This window comes from Chelonoidis abingdonii, chromosome 20, assembly GCF_003597395.2.
Source record: "Chelonoidis abingdonii isolate Lonesome George chromosome 20, CheloAbing_2.0, whole genome shotgun sequence".
Classification (NCBI taxonomy): Eukaryota; Metazoa; Chordata; order Testudines; family Testudinidae; genus Chelonoidis; species Chelonoidis abingdonii.
The window spans coordinates 6669078-6691968 of NC_133788.1; the positions used below are offsets into that span (position 1 = coordinate 6669078).

General features: G+C 43.4%; 1 protein-coding gene across 1 annotated transcript in view; it reads right to left on the reverse strand.

The window, feature by feature from the left end:
- COL26A1 (collagen type XXVI alpha 1 chain) overlaps nt 1-22891 on the reverse strand; it is a 219028-nt gene that overhangs the window by 37837 nt on the left and 158300 nt on the right. Inside the window, 1 exon segment of the mRNA XM_075074049.1 lies at nt 11734-11795. Within this exon segment, the coding sequence (XP_074930150.1) occupies nt 11734-11795 (62 nt within the window).

Here is a 22891-nt window from a genome sequence, read left to right on the forward strand (position 1 = left end):
CAACAGTTTTAGGGGGGTATTCAGAATACAGCAAAATGCAGGCATCTAGGGCCCTGTACCATTGCATTATTAACCAAGCTGATGGAGTTCCAAAGTCCACATCTGGAATAGAACAGTTCCGAGTCGTTTTTGTAGGTGATCATAAAAGCGTGTTACCACATAATCAATACAGAACAGTGACAATGGAGTCTTTTGCATTAAAACAATGTTTTCAATGAGTGCTCTGCTCATAAATGCTGTAAAGGACTTAAAGGTGCGTAGCACAATCATACAGAACACACTGTTCCACATTGAGTGCCTATATTTAACAGTCACTAAGATGTGCACTGTAGTTCTAAGTACATTTTCCAAAACTGGTTTGGGCTCAGAGGACTTAGAAGTCCCAGGAAGTTGCAAAGTTGGATAGCAAAGACTTGAGCCACTTGAATGGTATTCACTGAATAACTTGGACAGATTGTATCATATTCTCTGAGCAGATTATTTGGTGTAGTAATCTATATAAAAACCTTTCATCCAGCTATAGGGCTGAGCTGGCAGTTGTACAGAATTTGATAAAGAATAGCGTCCTTGCTATAGAATTTTGAAACCAACCCGTGGAATTCTATAGTAAGGATACAGTTCTCTGTTCGGTTCCATAACTCGGTTTCAAAATCCTAAAGAAAATCAATGACTTAATTCTGTAGATGCCCAGAGTAACTTCTATAGGACCCTATTGGTTTCATGTCTATTAAGTTCCAGAGGACTTTCCCTTCAGGGGACAACATAATTAGTATGATCACAAATAATTTCAGAGATTTCATTACAGTTTTAAAATATGAATTACTTTTGTGAACAATAGTTGATGGCAACTATTGACCCAAGGCAGCTCTGAAGAAAAAGGTTTCTTGCCCTTCAATTATTTGCAATCTCATTAGCTGTTCTTGGGGGACAGAACCCTGAACTCAGGTTGCAGGCAAACTATGAGATAAAGTCTATCCTTGTTCAGCAAAGCACTTAAGCATATGGTTAACTTTATAACTTCTATAGCAGGGGGATAATTCTCTGTTAAATTCTATAGGCTCGTTCAAAAAAAAAAAAAAAAGACTTGCAGAAAGGAAACCATTTACTACAAAATCAATGGTATTGCATGGGGGAAATCAGAACAGAATAAAACCTGGGCTAATGAGATGGTTTGGGTGCAAAACCAGACAAAACGCAATGGGGTAAGAAACTAGCTAGGTTTAGATTGAGACTCTTAACCCCTATGAATCTAAAGCACCACATCTCACATAACTCTGTACGGGGACGTTGGAACCATTTGCATAGTGAGGATGCTGAAAGCCAATGAACCAAACTAAAACCCTGCATATGATGGAAACCACTTCAAGCCGGGGGTGCTGCCATAGCCCCAGCACCCAAGTACTGGAGCCTTTAAACTACTGCATGTGGAAAGAATCCAGTAATCCTTCAGATGCCATGCTGAGAGTTCACTGCAGACTGTAAAGTACACAGCAGAGCTCAGAGTGAAATCAGATTTGCCTCAATAACTTTAAAACACCCAATAAAAATATACCAGAGCTATAATCTCGCTTCCATCTCCCCAGTCACAACATTCTTCTTTGCCCAATTTAGCATCACCCATCGAGGAAGTAACAGTGCCCAAGCTCTGCCACCGTGAGAAAGCAACATCTGATCTCAGCAATGGCTCTGACCTTAGATATCTGCTTGTAGTCAGCTCTGCACTATGACATTTGATACCAGGTAAGTGAGGCTGGGTGGGTCGTGTCAGTACTCTCAGTAGACATACTGCCTTGTGTCCCTTTATCCTCCGTCACTAAGAGGAAAGCTACACAACAGAGCCAAAATAAGAACCTGATTCATCTCTTACTTAGCATGATGTAGCTCAGGAGTAATTTCATTGAAGTCAATGGGCCTGATTTTCCTCTTACACCAATGTAAATCAGGAGAAATTCCATTGGAATTTCACCCCAGGGATTAGAGTGAATATCTGCACACATGGGCTGGGATAGTCAAAGGATCTGGGTGCCTAACTCCTCTAACTGCCTTCAGAAATCGCTCCCATGGCATCTTTTACCTAAATCAAGCTGGAATGTGTCAGTGGAAATATTCCTCTGCCTTAAAAAAAATGTTGTGTATTTATCATTCCCACATAACAGGCTTGCAAAAGGATCCTAGGCACAGAATTTCCTTTGCAAATATAAGTTGCATGTTGTGGGTGAATAGAAATGGTCAGGGTTATTTTAAATAAATTTAAAATATATATTTGGGGAGGAGGAAGGCAGGCGGTTATTTTACAGTGCAAGACTGGTTACAGAAAGTGAATCGCAACATTTGCCAGCCACGTGGGACAGTCTGAGGGTAACAGACTCAGGGAAAGGATTTCTCATCAAGCCTGATATCTATAAGAAGTGAGGGCTGGGAATTATTAGGCTGTAGGATGAGAGGTTTTTAATTATCATTCTTAATTATAGCAGTATGTAAAAATGAGTAGTAATCCAGATCTGAACTTCCCCAAGTGTCCTGATCTGGACAATAAATTCTGCTCATTAGCAAGACCACAGGAGCCAATTGTGACATTCACACATGACTCTTGATCCAAACTTTGGGTTGTTCAGAACTGGGTTTTGGTTCAGGCCCTCCCTAGTTAAAATTAGTCATGAAATTGTTCTTTACCCTCCTAGCCATTTGTTTTACATTAATTGAGCTGCAGAAACCTCAGAAGCTCTTGTTTTAAGATTTGTACAAAGATGCTTTCAAATCCCATCCTGATTTTTATTCTTGTGAGTAGCAATCGGCAAGATATTAAACGAACTGCTGACTGGCATGTTGCCTAAAACATTCTTAAAAGTCACGGCATTGTTAGAAATACAAATGTGGTATTTGGACCCGGACCCCGGGCAACAGGAATCTAAGGAATTTACTTAACCACCCCTTTGTGGGGTGGCATACCAGGTACATGATGAAATGTTCACCACCAGTGTGAGCGACATACAAGACCTGCAATATCCATGGAACATCAGTACTTAATAGCAATAGCACCCAATCTACAGTATCTGTAAGCATCATTGCCATACTACAGAGGAACAGGATTTTCCATTCTAGAGGACTTGTGAGCACTGGTATAGTACTATATGGGGATATTCAATCTCTAGTATTTATGACTACTGCTGTGTTACAGTGGGAGCTAGTTTCATTTTATATCCTTCAAGGGAAGAGGTGAGCCCCATAAAATATAACTGTCGTATGCATTTCTTAAATCTGTCCCCCCTCGGAACAGGTCAAGAGCACTTTAACATCTGTATTGTAATTGTCATTGTTTTTTTTTGTTACTATGGCTCCACATAATTGTTCCTAGTAATTAAAAAAAGATCGGGTTATAAAAGTGGAGTGCAATATTATATTCTAAATAAATAGGGTGGATTTCATGTAGCAGAGAAAAAACAACAGTGTATTGGTCTAAAGTCTATACATGTTTAAAAAATTTCCTTTAACCTTTCGCAGACTTCTGGGCAGGGTATTGCCTTACGAGGACTGTTTTCATGCAGAAAATATGCAGATCATTTATCAATCACACAATGAATCAGTCAGACACAGGATTTGTAATGTATCTGTTTGCATTTAAATCACCGTGAAACGCCACAGATTTCTTAAAAGTAGTGTCAGGAGATAAGAATGGGTTATATCGACTCAGATCAAATATTGCATTTGAACAAGTACCAAAAGATGAGATTAATATCACACAATCCATAACCCTTGGATAGAGTTTGTGAAAAGAAATGGGTGTATAGCAGAATAAACAAGTGGGACCTTTTTATGTGATACTACAGATGTAAGTTGTCTGCATGCCTTACAAAAAGAGAATACTGTATTCAAAGGAGGCAATAAGACTGCATAGAGCTGGATTCTGCTCTCGCTCCAGTTTTACACCCTTTAGACTTAAGAGATTTAATCAAGATTTACACTGGTGCAGTTGACAGCAGCATTCCGGCTCAATGTTCTTCTAGCTAGTGAAAAGCCTGTACTATGTGTTGGGGTAAAAGAAACCCCACTCCCAAAAGGCTGGTCTGGTACAATGGGAATCTGGTCTCCTACCGATGTAAAGTAGGAGTACCTCCGCTGAGGTCAAATGGTCCCACAATGGTGTAAAACCAGATTAAGTATGAGTTAAGCCAGGCCTACTGTATCTGTTAGTTTTAGAATTTTCTCCGCTCTCTGCTTCCTTTCACTACCCATTCTGCAATTATACACCTTGCCCCCTTTTTGATTCTCCTGCGCCCTGCTTTTTCTCCTCTTCCCTGGATCCTTTCTTTAATCTGCACTAAACAGATCGGGAACACGATACCCGAGCATGAGTCAAACTTTCAAACCTACAACACATAAAAGGAATACCACCTACCTCGTATATAGCGTTTGTCATCAGTAGAACACAAAGTGCTTTACAAAGGAAGGGAAGTATCATTATCCCCATTTTACAGATGAGGAAATGACTTGCCCAGGGTCATCCAACAGGCCAATGGCAGAGACACGAAATAGAACCCAAGCGTGCTGAGTTCCAATCCAGTGTTCTAATACTCTCAGCCTTACAGCTTTCCATTTGAGTGGGCTAAGAGTTAGCAAAGTGAAGTGGTCACCCATCTCTAGACCATGCACAGCATAAATCAGAGCTGAAGTAGGAAGCGAGGAAACCAGCCTAACCTGACATCATTTTACACAACTCTTCCTCTGCATGGTCACAATGCTAAACGTGACCATTCTGGACCAGTGCCACTGATAAGACATTTTGAGAAAATGAGCGAAGTCTACTTCATGCTCTCTCTCACTCTCAGAAAGCATCTAACCATTTTGCCTTAATGACTCCCATGTTTGTTTCTTGGTTATTTACACCTGGTAACAATCCACACATCCCTCATTACAGAATCAGTGGGATATTTTTGCTACCTCTATCATCAATCCAACATGCGGGGTGAACTGAAGGCATCTCTTACAAAGTGAAAGATGGTATAAACTTTAATAACTTCTATAGGTTCCGCAGACCCACAGAATTTTGCTCTCCTGCTGACCCCAAGTCCCTTCATTTATCGTCTGATAAATGGAGCGAGTGGGGAATAAACCATCTTTCTGTACCCTTAATGCTCTGTTGGGCTTTTTTGTGGCTTCTCCCCATTACCTGGACATGCTAAAGAAAGCGGTTGTTTGCTCATATGACTAGCACATTAGTGGTGATCACAGCCCATCCAAGAAGCATCCACCCAAGTACACAAAACATTCAAAGCCAGCTTGCTGCACACTAGCTTTTTCACTTGACCTTGGCTCTGTGCATCTTGGCCAGTTACACAAATTAGAAACAGTAGAGGTCAGGGCCCTTTGGGTCCATCTCTGAAGCACTGACCAATTTGAGACAGCTGATATTATCCATTCCCATTCCATGAGCTCACGGCAGCCATGCTTTGCTGAAACTCTAACAGGAACCAAAATCAGCAGCTATTCATGAGTGACCTTTACTTGATTTACAGTCATTGTTTCATTGCAAGTGTCTCCCTTGCGCCAATGCAACGCCCACATATTTGTTGGCTTTGGTTTGTAACAAGTAACCTAATTAATTATCCCAAAGTTTTCAGCACACACACACAAAATAGTCCTTCAGCTATAGCATATACACAGCAATGAAGAAACTTCTAAAGCTGCTTGGAGATCTAGCCATCTTCCATATAAGATTTAAGGCTGTGAACAGCGATTCCTCCTCCAAAGGAGATGTCACCCACCTTGCAAATGCTGCAGTGAGCGATAAGTGACTCCCAAAGACTTAAGACTTTCCCCATTTGTTCCAGGTAAGTCTGAAAGAGAGGAGTCAGGTCAAAGTGACCTTTTTGTTGCCCAACGTGTGTCATCTCTCCCACACTGGCTCTGGCAACTCCCTCTGCTTTCCAGCTCATGATATTTTCTTGTATAGTTCAGCTGTAAAGCAAAACTTCCTATGTTGGTGAGTTTTGCTTTGCCTGGCACTCAGCTGTGCTTCCACTCAGTATGTTTCACATGCTATGCAGGCAGTGAAAAAGTGAGGGAAGAGAAGAAATCAGAGCATCAGAGGGAGCTCCCTAAAGCCGATACTGGTGAAAGGAGATTTCTGGGGACCCAAGAGAAGTGGGGAAAGATAAAGATGAAATGAGAGATGGGCATGGTGAAGCATGGTGGGAAGTGAAGGAAAGAGAAGGAGGTGTGAGTGATAGAGGAACTGCTGTCTGCAGTTCCTCCAGGTCCTGTCAGTGGTTCCACATCACCAGTCCGCTCCTCTCCATTAGTCACTCAGATCCTCATTGCTCTTCTCTGCCAGGGACACATGGCTAGAGAAGGGAGCCAAATGCTGGCTAGGGGAGTGCTCTCTGTTACACACACACCCACACCCACCTCTGGCCACACGTCAGACGGAGAAGGGAACACTAATCATGAGTGAGACAGGAATACTGGCAATAAGCAGCTCTCCTATGCTGCAGGCAGAATCAGGGGTGAGGAAGAGAAGATCTGGGCAGAATATAGGGGGAAAGCAACGCAGCAGATAAATTCCAGATCTCAGCCAACTCCGGACAGTCCCCCCCTCCCCGAGCACTGAGCTAATCTCCCTTAATCCTGAGGCTAAAACAGAAGTCTGGCTCCCTTGCCAAGCCACCCAAGCCCAAAAGATCATTCAAATCAAGCTAAAAATCTCAGAACAGCCTTTTGAGAGATGTTCTGTTATCTCTGCTTCTGCACTAGCAAAAAAATACAGCGACGCCAGCTTTTTTGGAGTACTTGGGTGCTTCTGTTTCTGGCCAAAACCAAGTTCAGAGGGACACAAAAATAAAATAGTTAACCTCCATTTTTCTGAACCGTAACAGAAGTTCATTTCAGATTCAGCAGGGAATGGAGGTTCAGAGAGGTTTTTACTTCTTCGGATTCAGTTCTGCCATCTCTAAAAGGAAGAGCAGGGCCAAGTCCAGGAAGATAACTGGCTGAGTCCTATTCATAGGAGTATAAAAAGCCGCCTCATCTTTTGCAAACCCTTTCCAGGAGTACATAGCAAAACTCAGACTAGCTCAGACTAAAGCCTGCTGCCAAACGACTTCTTGCAGTGCTGGGTAAGTGACCTGTTGCAGTGCTGTCCATGTTGACACATAGCATCTCTTGGCTCGTCTCAAGAATAGTTTCTCATCAACTACTTCTTCCATCTAGCGCTGGACTCAATGGGGACCCATCCACTGGCTTCAAGAGGCTTTGGATCAGGCCCCTCGTATGCGACCTGATTCTGCTCTCCTAGCAGTGTAAATCTGGAATAACGCCACTGAAACCAGTGAAGTTAAACTGGTGTAAAATCAGCATAGGTAAAAGCAGCATTGGGCCCACGGTAGGTGGATTAGTTGCTAAGTCACTACTCCTGGAGAGTGAACAGATGCAAAGAGCAAAGGAATAACATTCACAGAGTAACCAAAATCAGGGGTTATTCCCCATTTCTCGGACTCCCTTTGCCATTGGGATGGGGTTTCCTTTAGCCATTTTCCTGTTGTGTCACAATGCCATGATGGGATGTAACATTTTAACACAAGGCCATTGTGTTACATCAATACGTGGCGATGTCGCTTCAAGCTGTCATTGTGGTGAAATGGTGAAAAATCTGAAAGAACCATTCACATAAAATAAATAGTCTCTCCAAACTGTCTAAAATACCCAGGTTTCCTTTGCTTTCACAATCCAGTACAATATAACTGAGTTAAGCTCTAGTTACAGGAGCACTGTGCTGAAAACTCAAGTCCTCCAACCCATGTGAAGAGATGTCACACACAAATGCTCATTTTAAAACCATGTAGCTAAAATAGAGAATCACCACGCTCCTCCTCCAGGCTAGAGCTTGCTCAGCATTACAAGGTGCCTGGGACTGCAAAACACTGTAGCACCAAAATACACAAAGATGCAATGTGTGGTGCTCAAGATCAACTGAGCTGAGACGAATCAACGCTGCTGAAATGTCACCGACTCCCTCAGCTAGTCAAGGGTTTTGTTCTTTCTGTTTATTCAACAGTCTGTTCAGCTACTTGGAAGGTCACAGCTTTCCTCAAGATTCCAAAACAAGAATGCAGTTCTTTTGGCAGGAAGCTATTATCTATCTACTCTAAACTATCCAAAACTCAGCACTCTAAAGGAAAGGGGAAGGAAGGTGTTGTTCTGATGGCTTTGGTTGGGACTCAGATATTACCAAAATCCTTTGAATACCTTCTAAATGGGACAGCAGGCTACACCTTGGCACTGGACTTCTCATGCATCCACCTCCATGCTAACAATGTCAGACGATCCTCAGGACTAGCTATTAGCATGCTGTGTACTTGGGCTGAAATCTCAACTCATTTCTCTTAACTTCAGTTCAGGTCACATCCTGAAGGCTTCAAGTCCAAGAGTTCTCTAATGGGACAGCATGATAGTTTTGCCCATGTAGACAAATTACAGCCAAGCTTACAAGGGGTGGAAAGGGACCCTGGCAGTTCCTTCTCTCACTAGTCCTTTCATGCAGTAGGCAAATACAATGTTGCTGCCAGCACTTACTAAACATCTGTGTGCTGAGCTGTTAGTGCTGCTACATATGTACTCACTGCCACCTTTGTCCAGGAAGGCACTGAAAATTTCCTCTGTTTTAATCCAGTTTCACATGTGCCTATCAACAGACTCCAATGCAGTTTCACTCTTGGGCAGGGACAGTCAAAGGATCTTAACGGAGTTAGGCACCCAACTCCTCCTTTGGCAATCCCAGCCTTGATTTATAGTAGTTTAACTGAGCCCAGCACCCGGCTCATTCAGTCCATTAGCATAATAGCACAGACTACCTCTGCTCAGGCACTGCACCTTCCTTACTAATCTAATGGTGATTTTGCTGCAAGGGCCTTAAGTGAATCCTAGATTTTTATTTTCTGGTGAGTGAGGTATACAAACTCCTGACAGTGCTGGCTGCAACAGATGCAAAAGCCAGATGACGTCAGTAGGCGTCTGTCATTTGGTTTCTTTGAGCTTTGGATCATGTCCATTGTGGGTGTTAAAAGAGGAGAGTCATCTTTCCTCTTATAACACCTCCTGGTCTTCACTGCCAAGGAACACAGCCTGCCTGTACTTACTGCATCAAAAAAAATATTCAGCTCATCTTTGAATTGAAAACAGAATCTTCCCTTACACCATGACCATTGTTTTCATTTGAGGAATTCAACTCCCTGGAATGTTTCTCTTATTTTTCTCATGGTGAAATACAACCCCACATGTCTTTGAGGGAGTTCCAGAAAGCGTCACTCATTTCACTTCATGTCAGACACAATTCCCCAATTATCAGCAAATCATGTGTTGTCTGTAAAACCATCCCACAGCCCATCCTCCTCCTCCATCCCCCAGGAGTTTCCCTGAATTCCTATGACAGATCACTGATAACTATTAGCTGCACAAGCATTAAGGAGAGCCAAGCGCTATATCTGACAAACAGGAATGGACTGTCACAGAAGGAACAGAAAATCAAAGGGAATTAACTGACTCTGCTTATGGGAGCTATCTTTATGAGGCTTGGTGGGTACACATTAAAACAATGTAACAAAAAACAATACTGAATTCCACCTGTGGAAGTTTTTCAACAGTGTGTAGTGCATCAAATCCTCCTAACGTTTTGGGAAAGGGTAAAAGGAGGAATGCAGATTTGAACAACACATGCACAAATAATTGTACATTAGCACAGTGGATGAAAAATATGGAACACCAAATCAATGCGAAGTAGGTGAAGACCTAACACCGTTGCAGTTACATCAGCAAATATAATGCAAGACTTAAAGCTTGCTATTACATGGAGTTATTCTGGAACAGCAAGCGCACTTCAAATTCACACACTACCTTAATCTGAATTACCTTCAAGTGTCGACAATCCCTAACAGGCAAATCTGCAAACAGAAGCTGCCACTCATTCTTGTGCAGCGAGACACATATGGTGCCTGGACCTTACGAAGGGCCTCCATATCCGAGTGAGAGATGAGTGAGAGATGAGTACGTTCTAACTGGAAAAGTTCATACACTCTTATTTGCTGCTGTTGAAGCAGCGAAGTGAAAGAGGGATTTGGAGAGATGAGAGCAGCAGAGAAGCAGTAAAAAGAATTGCAAGACTAAAGAGAAGAATGATGGGAGACAATCACAAAAGGACAGCCTCAAAGCTCAGATCGCTGCCATTTTTCACGGAGTTGGATTGCCTCTGATTTAGATTTTATAACACAGGAAATACACAAGCTGTTCCTCCATCTTGTGTACTGACTGTATGGATGGAGATTCTTCTGTGTGTTTTAATATTGGAGCTCACACTCAGAACCTATTTGCTTTCAGAGGTTTAATTCTCTGCTGATTTATATCCCATTGTTATAGAGCTGAATCCAGTATAAGTTTGCCCTCATATTTCTTGAATGCAAGCAATAAAACCCTAGGGGTTCAGACAGACACTGTCTCATCAAGAGTAATGAGCCATTATTTCCACTAGAGCTAGCCATCGTTTACAAATACAGCCACAGTCCAATTGTGGGTTGAACATGGACTTTTGCTTTAGGCTTTTTGTCCTTAAAGGTATCACATACAGTCTGATTACACTGACTGATCTTTGGTTCTGTTCTAGTGGCAAGTGTTATCAGCCTCACCAGAGATGCTAAACAATGGAAACTGAACTAACCTCCCATCTGCAGGTATGTCTACACAGCAATTGGGAGGTACAACTGCAGCATAGGTAGGCATACCCAAACTAGTGCTGGTCAAGCTTCTTGCTGAAAACAGTGCTGCAGCTACGCATATTTTTAGTGAGCTAGCTCAAGTATGCATACACATACTTTCCCAGTTGCAGTGTAGACATACTGTAAGACGGAGTGGGCAAACTTTTTGGCCTGAGGGCCACATCAGGTTTTGGAAATTGTATGGAGGGCCAGTTAGGGGAGTCTGTGCCTCCTCAAACAGCCAGGTATGGCCTGGCCCCCACCCCCTATCCCTCCCCTTTGCNCCTCTCATTCCTGACTGCCCCCCCAGGACCCCTTCCCCATCCACTCCCCCTGCTTCCTGACCACCCCCGGAACCCCCACCCCTGATGGACCCCTGCCACCCCATCAAACCCTTCCTCTCACTCCTGACTGCTCCCCGACCCAGGGACCCCTGCCCCATCCAGCCACCCCTTCTCCCTGACCACCCCTAGAACCTCTGCCCTGACTGCCCACAGCTGCCCCATCCAACCCCCCCTCCTTCCTGACTGCCCCCATTCAACCCCCCTGTTCCCTGCCATCTGACCTCCCCAACCCCTATTCACCACCCCAAACTCCCCTGCCTTCTATCCAACCCCATCTACTCTGCATTAGGCCCCGGCTCTGCAGCTGCGCTGCCCCAGGAACTTGCCTCCCACAGCATTGCACCAGTGACAGAGCAAGCTAAGGCGAAGGAGGGGCCAGAGGTGAGCCTCCCAGGGCTGGAGCTCAGGGGCTGGGCAGGAGGGTCCTGCGGGCCAGATGTGGCCTGCAGGCTGTAGTTTGCCTACCTCTGCTCTAAGAGGTGGTCATTACAAAACAGGGTTGTGTTATATGAGTGGGGCAGTTTGGTGAAGTAATGTATGTGTTGTTTTTGCTCATTCTGCACCTGTTTGGTGGATTGTCTTTTCAGCACCTCTTCCCCAGCACTAAAGTCACTATTTTTTTTCCTTTAAAACACGTTCCATGTGCTTACCTTGGCTTCCAGAGTGTTTAGCCTCTCAGTCATATCAGTTAGTCTTGTGCAGTTCATGCATTCTAGAAAAGAGAAGGAGTACAATTGTTTTATTAATTTATTTGAACAGCTCTTAATCTGCAGTCTCCTGTCACTCTGTGTCCATGCAAACACTGATTTCACAAGACTAAGAAATAATGCTTATGGGGCAATTATAGACCAAAAAATTAAATATTAAATGCCACTGCACAAGTTAGTGGCCACAGCCATGCTAAATGTAAATGAAATCTCCATAAGATCTGAAGCTGCTAAGAGGTTTGGAAGGTTCAAATTAGCTCCTGAGAGGCAGACTGTAGATGAGGAGGTCAATGGTGCATGATAAATAGTCACCTGGTTTCACAGTGTATTTACATGGCTGGCACCAGCACATAGACTACATATACCACCTGCAGCTATTAAATATCTGCAGCATTGCAGCATACACCGCTCACACTTCAGAAGCTGCTTGTGTTTTGAGAGAGACTGATGATTTTAGGGGCATTCCCCATTTTAAGTACAGGGAATTCTCCTCCACCTGGAAGAAATCCAGCCTCATTTCTAGGATTCCATAAAAAAGTGAGACCATTGTATGTACACACACACTCATCTGGGCCTACTTCAATGTCCATGAAGCCAGTGGAAATACTCTCATTGCCTTCAGCAGGTGCTGGGTCAGGCACCAGATCTGAAGCAGCCCTAGGTATCATTCACAAAGCGATTCATCTCTCACTTTACTATTCAGGAGCCACTAGATACTTGATGACAGCCACCAGATTTTCTACCGCGTCCATTCTACAGAACAAACAGAAATGTAAGGGACTGCCAGTGTGGTTTATAACGATTGCCCGATATAAAGAACATCACTTATCTAAACGTGGTGACTGCATTTACCCCTGGTTTTCATTTCAACAATTTCTTAGAATTTGTGGGTTTGCTTTGCTGAGCAATGCTTTCTGTTGAAATGGTGACTATTTTAAGTGCTCTACGGCTCTCCTTCCCACCTCTGGGCGAGCTGCGATCTGCGGAGACTCTGCCCCTAAAGGGTAGGGAATGGGGGAGGTCTGAGCCCCTCTCCCTGATCCTGTGTGTGAGTGGGTGTACTAAATCGAAGAGGGGCAAATGAGAACACCCACTGGAGATGAACAAAGCAGTTCACACCTCTCTGAGCTATTGTTTCAGGCTGTATCCACGGGGTTCTCTTCTTCAGCTGAGAATGTCTTTGGTCAATGTTTTATCCTCTGTCACCCACTTTCCCATAGGTTGGCAGCAACTCTGTTTTACATTACAGGCTACCAGAAAGTGTCCCAATCCCTCTGGAGAACAGATTAGCTCATTCAGCTTCTACAATGGAACAGATTTAAAAGGAAAAAAAATGAGCTGAGCAATGTGGATTATTATAGGTAAGGTACAGTAACCGGTTGATTGCTATTCTCATATCCCTCGTTCCAAAACAGATACAGAAATAAATCTGGAGTTTTTGGCTCCACTGACATCCACTGGATTATTATTATTATTTATTACGTGTATTGTGGTAGCATGGAGAAACCTCAGTTACAGAGCAGAACCCACCAGTGCCAGGTGCTGTATACAACACAGAACAAAAACTGGTCCCTGCTCCAGAGAGCTTACAATCTAAGCAGATGCATCAGGCCCTAACAGCAATGAATTTCCAAACGCACACAAAGCATCCTAAGAAGTTCTTCCTCTTTGGTCTATCAGTGCCACTGAAATTCTGCAGAGGGATTTTTTTTTTTTTTTTTTTTAAGAGCTGCTTAAACTCCCCTTGGCCCCTTAATTTCTAATGGCCACCTGCAAACTGAACATCTGACTCCTCAGGCAGATTTGGTTTCAAGAATTTCATTTCAAGTACTGGGCAACATTTTTTTTTCCTGGCACAAACTGGATCATGCATACATGAATGCCTTAAGTGTGTTATCACAGAATGGAACAGAAGGGCTGAGGCTTGTTTGGTTCGGAACTGTTTGTGGTGTGTAAAGCAGGAATGATCTGTGTGTAGATTGGCTACATGCTTTTGATCTTGCTCATCCGCCCAGGAAGAAAAGATTGAACAAACCCCTCATTTCACAGAGCCAAAAAGGGTACCAGATGCATTACAGAACAAATAAAATAAGGAGCCCTGTTCTCCCCTTTCCCTGTCCAAAGATATTAACTCCAATTGACTTCAGTGGGACTGACTTGTACTGTCTGAAATTCACTCCTGTGCAGAGCAGGAGATGGAGGTACCACCTGAGAACTCATCTTGTACATGGGGCTTGTACTGCCCCTCTGCGCATGGTTCAATTTCACGGGGGAGAATCAGGTCTATAACTTGTGCCAGGAGGAGTTTACAAACTATTGTCCTGATTCTGCAATTAACTATGTTCTTGCAGAGCCCTACACGCTCACAGAGCCTCTCTGACTCCATATTAGCATATCTATTTGCAAGGCATGAGGTTCATTTTCACACTGACACAAGGAGTAATAATAACTAAGGATAACGTGGGATGGGGATGAGGAAGCAGAAGAGTGGCAGTAATAAGATCATGCAGGCATTTGGTTATGGTTTGCGTCCACCGACGCGCCCACCAAAGAAATGTAATGTTAATTAATGAAAACAAGGACAAATCAAGAAAGATTTACAGTATAATACATAGTGCTCAGAGAATACGGTGTTATTTGTTAAACTTAATAGTTACTTTACTTTGGCACAGAGGATCTTTAGTTGTTCTTACAAAGGAACAAGGGAATGTCAGCAACTCTTAGGTCATAGATTGCTGAGAGGGAGCTTGACATGAGTCTGAATCCCCCCTGAACTGTACGAAAGTTCAGAACTATGTGCAAACTTTTTACCTCCGACCCACTTCTCAGGATGCACAAAGCAGCAACCTATGCTGTACAGGCAAATTGTTCTACAAATGCAAAATGGCAAACCCTGGTGTTATAACTTAACAGTGATGTTTGGTTCATCAACCTACAGACAGTGCTTTCAAAAAAATGAAGTGCTAGATCAGGGATCGGCAACCTTGGCCCACGGCCCACCAGGGTAAGCACCCCGGCGGGCCAGGCCAGTTTGTTTACCTGCCGCGTCCACAGGTTCAGCCGATCGCAGCTCCCACTGGCCGCGGTTCGCCGCTCCAGGCCAATGGGGGCTGCAGGAAGCAGCAGCCAGCACATCCCTTGGCCCATGCCACTTCCCACAGCCCCCATTGGCCTGGAGCGGCAAACCACGGCCAGTGGAAGCCGCGATCGGCTGAACCTGTGGATGCGGCAGGTAAACAAACTGGCCTGGCCCATCGGGGTGCTTACCCTGGCAGGCCACGCGCCAAAGGTTGTTGATCCCTGGGCTAGATAAATGCTAAGTATACAATCAAAACATACTTAGATTAAACAAAACAAGACAGCTTCTAGTATTCTAGTCTAATGTTCAATCTGTTTACTACCAGGGGACTATATCCAGTACTTAGGGTGGGGGCGGGGAACGGGAGGAATCAAGCAAATACATATTTTCTGTATCCACTTACTATGAAGTTAAATATTTAGAGAGAGTCTGATCCAAAAAAATTCATTGAATCCAAAAAATGGAGCCCATAAGGTTGAGTTTTCTTATCAGGGAGAATGCCTTTTGCATTAATTAAAGCCAGCTAGGAGGATCTCACATCATCATTTCACATTCAACACTGAATTCATTGTAGCAAATCTTACATGCTTTCTGAACTGGAATTCCTGAAGAGACTCCTTCCAGGTCTGCATACATTCATCATCTGTTGCAGCGCGGCACCATCGTTTATTTCTCTTGTATTCCTAGTTGGTGCATTAGGTGAGGGGGGGTTTCCAACTAAATTTTGATTAAGGATTTGTGCTTTTACTCTACGAAACCCAACTTCAAAAACACATGGTCGGATTTGTTTTAGAAATATTCCAGGAGGGAGGATAAATAATTGAGATAATGAACATTACACTGTACCAGCGTATCACATGACACCCAGTCTGTCTCCATAATGTGTCAACATTATTATCCCACTATCGCTCCTTATGCACCATTCTCTCCCCCTTTCGCCGTAGGTGTGCCGTGCAAAATAATGCTACACGACAGAAAGAAATGACATGACATATCAGATGCAGGATAGGATCAGCATTTCTCAAGAAACGGAAATGTAACAGATCACAGAGTCTGTATCCCTGGGGCAAGACATAACCCTGCTGGTTTTGATCTAAAAGATTGCTACACTTGATCCTAGATTAAAAGGGTGTGGGCCAGACCTTCAGCTAGTGTAGTTTGGGGTCTCTTTCAATTTCAGTGGAGCTATGCCTTGTGAAGTTATTCCCTCTTTACACACCTCAGACAGCATAAGTATCAGCATAATTATATTTAAAAATATACAAATTTTAACTGTTCAATGCTTCCAGCCTCTCAAATCTGAGAGCTCCTCACCTCACTAAAAGCAAACACAGTGGACATGATTCTCCCCTCTCGGTTACGACCCGTTTAAACCCATGCTTTACATGAATGGAAGTGAGAGGACAGTCAGGCCAGTGTTTACAAAAGGGCCACACGTCACCAATAAACCACAAGTACACAATAAGAAACTTCCCAATGTCTCTGCCCACTTTTCAGTCCCTACAGCATAAGCACGTGCACAGACAGACACAGGACACAGAGAGAATCTAGACTCAAAAATAGAAGGGAAACTAAAGGCCAAGTGCAAATCGGCATAAGTCCTTTGAAGTCAGTGGATCAACGCTCTGGGTTTTGGCCCTGAAGGATTACTCCAAAGCTGACACACGTCTAAATCTTACCGTGTTATAGGTGAAACCGCATTGTAGCAAACTTGCTTTGATCCACCAGAGTGCACAGCCCTGCCCCGCCCCAGAGAGCTGCTTTACTGCATTATATCTGAATTTGTGTTATATCGGGGTAGAGGTGTATTTGGGATACAGTAAATGGAAGGTCAGAAAATTCCAGAGCCATGGACTCTTAATTTAAAACAAATAGTCTTGAGAGAACAGGAAATAAGAGGATTTTATCTCTCAACAAACAGCAGCTCCAAAGTTGCAGACCTCAGTTTCCAAAATTTCAGTATGGTCCAGTGCATTGCACACCAGTCAGGGAGACGGCTGATAGAAGGGGGGTGCCAGGAGACCTAGGTGGTTCTCAACGTGTCTCCAATCTGTTGTAGGGCCCTGGCCAAGTCACTTCCCATCTCTGTGCCTCAGTATCACCATCTGTAAAATCAGGGTAACAATACTGACCACCCTTCTAAAGTGCTTTAAAACTTGTGTACGGAAAAGGCTCTACAAGTGCAAAGTGTTCCTGTTCACATAATTAGTCTCTTGGCTTCAACTGTACTACTTCCTCCTCTCTAGATAATTATACTCATCATGTACACCGTGCTTCTCATAGATCTCACAGTGCTCTTCAAAGGATGGAAAGAATAATTATCCCCAATTTAGAGATGGCAAGCCTGAGCCACTGGAAGGCCCCAGAGTGTCAGTGTGAACAGGTCTGGGAATAGAACCAGGACTCCACTGGCTTTTACTACAGTATGAAATGATTATGAACTGCTTTGATTCAGCCCACAGCTGGTGTGTGATCAGCCTTAATAGTCTTACATTTTCAACAAATACTGCTGTTCTTATTTGGGGCATTGGAATTTATAAAGATGGTAGTAAAAAATAAAATATGAATGCCCATTATTAAGAGGATTTCCATTTCCAAATGAAGTGGAAGAAATAATGGTCCTGTTAGTCCACAGGACAAACTCCTTTCTTCAAATCTCCAATAAGAACATGGAACAGCTCCTGAACACAGTTATACTGGTACAAATCTGGAGGGACTCCAGTCAAGTCACTCAAGTGTGTACAGTGGTGCAAAAAAAAATTGGAAACTGGAACTCTTCTGGAAGCAGAAGCAACCCTTTTAACTTGTAAGCCTGAAAATCTCATTATTAAAATTTGCAGCAGCAAAATGATGTGAGAGCAGAACTTACTCCACTAGAATGGACATACATACATGTTACCAGGGAGGGAGGGTGAGTGAATGGGGAAGGAGAAATGAAAGATCCCCACATCTGCTACAGTCCAGTGGCAAACCACTTGATTATTCCTAGAAGTAACAATGGTACCTTTGTCATCTCTCTGCTAAACCATAGCTCTTTGGTGAGTTATCGCCTTCTAGTATCACTTCCAGCCTGAAACCTACTAGATCTAAAATGCCAGATCTCCCTAAAGACAAACTCCTGGGACATAAACCTCCTTAATATAATATGTTTTCCCACTGTCTAGCCAATAGCATTCCCAGTCATGCTTTTTCAGACACAGTCAACGGTTTCAATGGGAATATAAACATGTATCCCCACCATGTCTGCGTAGGTGGCCTACAACAGGGAGTAGATGAATAAAGGTCCCTTCCTCATCTCCTTTTAATTTGTCTCATTTGACCCTTTCAGCCTGTGTGTGTCCATACACAGTTTCCTTAAGTAGTTCGTGGTCTGGTCCTTCTCAAAAGCTTTCCCCAGCGCTTATGAAGAACAGCAGACCCAGGCTATAAATCATGACCAATCTGGGATGTGTTTTTTCAACACTTTCCCCTTAATGAGAGTCAGATGTTGGCTACATCGACTTTATTAATGATGCTTGTTATTTAATATCAGTCATGTCTCCAGCTCTGTAATGGAGCCTGAGCATGTGAAAGGTGAAGGGCTGACAGCGTCAGTGGATAGGAGTGCTACAGAGCTGGCCTCATCTGGTTGTCTCAAAAAAAGAAAAAATAATCATCAGCTAAGAGGTCAGAGGAACAGGGGAAGGGACAGTCAGTAGAGAGCCCACTCTAATAAACATAAGACACTCCAAGAGTAAGACAAGAACCTGGTAGATTTCCGTGAGGAGTGTTCCACACTAAGGATCTCGAACATTTATTTGGGGGGTTGTTGTTGAATGCAATTTCCTTTTGGTTTAATATTATCAAGACGACACTGCTAAATGCTCTTTATTTTTAAGACATGCTATTAGCTACTTGGCGGTGGGCTAGGTTTACTATTTTGTGTCATAGATTTTCAGCCTTTAGTAAAGCCACACTCTAAAGGGACCAAGATGACCAAAGGGTTTTAAAATAAAAAAAAAAAAAAAAAAAAGTCATAGTAGGATGGATTTTCAAAGGCACCTAAATTGCACTGAAAATCAATAGGAGCTAATTACACATATTAATGATGCCTCAACTCCTCTCCCCATCTAGTATCAGAGGGGTAGCCGTGTTAGTCTGAATCTGTAAAAGCAGCAGAGAATCCTGTGGCACCTTATAGACTAATGTCTGTTAGTCTATAAGGTGCCACAGGATTCTCCCCATCTAAGTATCATTATAACTAAGGTGTTTTGCAGGTAAGAAAACAGAGGCCCAGAGAAATTAAGGAACAATTCCTGAAGTCCTTAAATTGTTACTCCTCTTTACTCAGGCAAACTCCTATAGGAAGATGGAATAAAACCTGTGTGAGGACATCAGCATTTTGCCTTTACTGATTTGCCCATCACACAAGGAGTCCATGACAGATGTCAGAATAAGAAACTACAGAGTCTAGAGCTCTTGGCTGCATGGTGGTTTGAAGACAGACCCCGACAGTATTTTAGGACCAAAAAAAAAAAAACCCTTTTCTAAGCAGATTCTGCTTTTATTGAATTACTTTTTAAAAAATGCAAACAGTTTACAGAAATCCTGTGTTTGATAAACAGAAACGTCAGTGGAGACTAGCCAAAATAATTGCACAGGAATAGATGCCGTTTTTAAACAGGAAAGTACAGATTTTTTAACAGAGCAAGATATTTCCAAGCAGGGGGAAAAAGGTGCACAAAGAATATTCTTGATTTGCACCAGGGGCTCTGGTGGGCTGGAAAAAAGCAGGATACTGCTTCACCTCTTTCCAAATGAATCTGAATAGCTACAGGGGTGTCGGGTTTTGTTATTCTGGGTGGGTTTCTTTGTTTGTTTTTATGACTTAGGGCCCAGATGTTTAAACATATTTAGACACCTAACAGGATTTCCAGAAGCACCTAGATGTCTAACACCCAATGGGAACTAGGTGCCTACATGCTTTTGAAAATCCTATTAGGCACCTGAATATATTTTTTTTAAAAATCTGGGCCTTACTGCTTTGGGCTGCTGGGCTGAGAAAAACAGGCCTTGGATAATTTTGGAGTCATGTTCCCTGGACCACTGAATGTGAAGATGCAATGCAGAGGTGACACACACAGCCTTCCAAAGAGGAAGTTGCTGGCTCTGTATCACTTGAGGGTCCCTTGTATAGTAGCACATTACAAATGCTGAATTTAGAAGCTGTTAGCTTGCCTCTTTCCTTGGGACAGAGTATTATTGTTCTAATTTATCATGTACCTAACATGCTTTTCCCTTGTATTCCACTCTCCAGCTAAGGATTTCAGAACAACGTTAGCTTTCTTCCAGTTCTTGAGAACTTCCCTAGTTATTTAGGAATCAACATGAGGTTGGTGAGAGACACAAGCTAACTACTCACGCTAAACAATCTGTTTCACCTTGCATTTAGCTGTGACACTCAGAGTTCCTTTCCCAGACCAGAAGAAGAGCTCTGTATGGCTCAAAAGCTTGTCTCTCTGACCAACAGAAGTTGGTACAATAAAAGATATTACCTCACCCACCTTATCTTTCTACATAAGGTGAACACAGTCTAGCTCGGAGGATTCTTCCTCCATAACACATCCAACAGGCTTCCCTGTAGCTGGGGAAAAAATTGGTGAAATGACTTGTGGGGAAAATAAGGGTTTACATTACTGGTGGGAAGGAGGAAATCTGGGAATTTAAAAGAATTTTTACACTCCTCCCCTCCCCCATTCCCCCCCCCCATGTAGTTTGCAGGTTTGTTGCAAGGTTCCAGCGAGGTCCACCCATCTTTAACTGTCACAGAGGTGAGCTACATAATACTATTGTCTACTGCAGTGGTTCATATTTTTGATGATTTAACTGTAACCAACATCTGGCTGTTCCGAAGTGCCAGAGGAGATTTCCCCAGGGCACTCCAGATACGGCTTACGGAAAAGTAAACATCAGTAGAGGCTTGTGGGTGACATCGGAAAGGCAGGTAGGCACTGGTGTGTGCTCAGCGCCAGTTTTCAGCAGCAGCTAAAAAGGCACAACATAACGTTGCCAGTTCCAAACCCAGGCTGCCCTGAGAAGGACCCAGTGGGACTGGATGCTTGGAGGTGTAAGTCTCTTGAGATTCAGGGTGAGACACAGATGAGAGAAGAGCCCTCGCTTCCACCGATTTTCACTGGGAGTGAGGCACCTAGCTGCCCTTGACAATCTCATCTTCAGATTTTAACATGACAGCACTCGGCGCTACCATAAAGTACCTACTCCTCAAACATTCTTCCCCAGACATCTACAAACAGCTTTGTCCGTTTCCCCAATCCCCTTGTAAAAGCCAGGACAATGCTTTGTCCTATGCACTCTGCAAAATGCTCTCGGTTACAAGTGTTCAGTTGTGTCCATGCACCCTCAGACAAGAAACTAAAATGTACACAAGAGACAGTGGTCTCAATTCAGACTCTGTATCATCCCTGGGGCCCTTCTCCACGAAGTCAATGGACTCCCCAGTAAACTAAGACATAAGGCTACAGAGGTACAGCAGTAATGAATCAGGCCTATTGAGATGCTGAAGTTATTGCAAACTAAGTGAAGGTGTTAAATTTAAAGTGCTCTAGCTCCATGTGGACACTCTCAGTGCAGAATAAGCGTGTGCACACAGGGAGCTAGCATGGAACAGCCATTCTGCAGTACCTATTCCAGGCTATTTCTCCATGTAGACAAATCCTCAGTCTATCATTCCCAGCATTATCTCTGATCTGCGTTTAAGGTACTCCTGAGGTACTAGGATTTCATCCGAGTCATAAAGAACAAGGGAGCACAGTCAATCATCTTAGACTATATCAAATCTGTCTTAACATGCAAGCCATCTTGCTTTCTTTAATTCAATTGTACAGATATAGGGCCAAAACTCCAACTGGTGTTAATGGGCATCGTTCCCTTGGTTACTTACACTGTATGTTCTTTGGGGCAGAGACCCTCTTTTTGTTCTGTGTTTGCCTAGAACAGCTGAGTCCTCGTCCATCGCTGCGGCTTCTGGGTGCTACCACCACACAAATAACAGTGCACTGCAGTTAAGCCCATTTACATTAGCTGAGGATCTGGCCCTTACTCGCTAGTTTAAACATCAGCATTTTCTCAAAGCAAATACTTCCTCTGATTTATGACAGAGCACTGTTTAGGAACAGCATCCCAATGGACACTGCATGAGTGGTCATATGAGGGATTTGTTCCAAGATTATAGCTGCTTCATTACTGAAATCCTCATGTCTTTAAAAAAAAGAAGACTTAGCATCCTCTTTAAACAGGGCTTCGGCAAAATTTATTGCAGCACCAGGAATGTCCCTTGGAATAGGGCAAGAATAGGGTACGGCTGCACCTCAGCCAACTCAACCCCTTGGGCAGTTACCTGATGTACTCAGCTCTGATATTATGTTACTGTTACAGCTGTGGAGGGTTTGTCAATGAATTTTTACCCTTCCTCTGAGCTCTGTGCATTGATGAGGAGTGGGGAGAGTAGCCAGAGGCGTATGGGTCCAAAATGAAATAATACAGCACAGCAGTGCCGCTTATCTGCCATAACCCAGGCAGAATTTGGAGGTAGGAATCCCACTCCACATCCCCCCTAGGTATTTCTGAACAATGGACAATAACAAGCAAAAGGTTGGTGGAAATGAAATAAGCCCAGCCCAGGGCTTTAAAACCATATGGTTACAGAGTGGGTGCAAAGGCTGAACTAACCAGAAACGGTCTCTCTAGGTCAGAAGCAAGCACATTAGTGGCATGCACATTGCCCACATCTCTGTGGCTTCTAGGAGACTGTCAACATGGCACCTTTCACTTGCACACACTTCCAGGTCCAGATTTCAGCTGGTATCAATTATCATAATTCCACCCAAGTCAATGGAGCTTTGTTGATTTATACCAGGTGAAGTTTCTGGCCCAGACTATACAGCCAGAAAACTATCAGTGTTCAAGTGACAGGGTGAAAGTAAGTGCCCCGGAACACACCTAACCACTGAGCTTTTTCAGGTT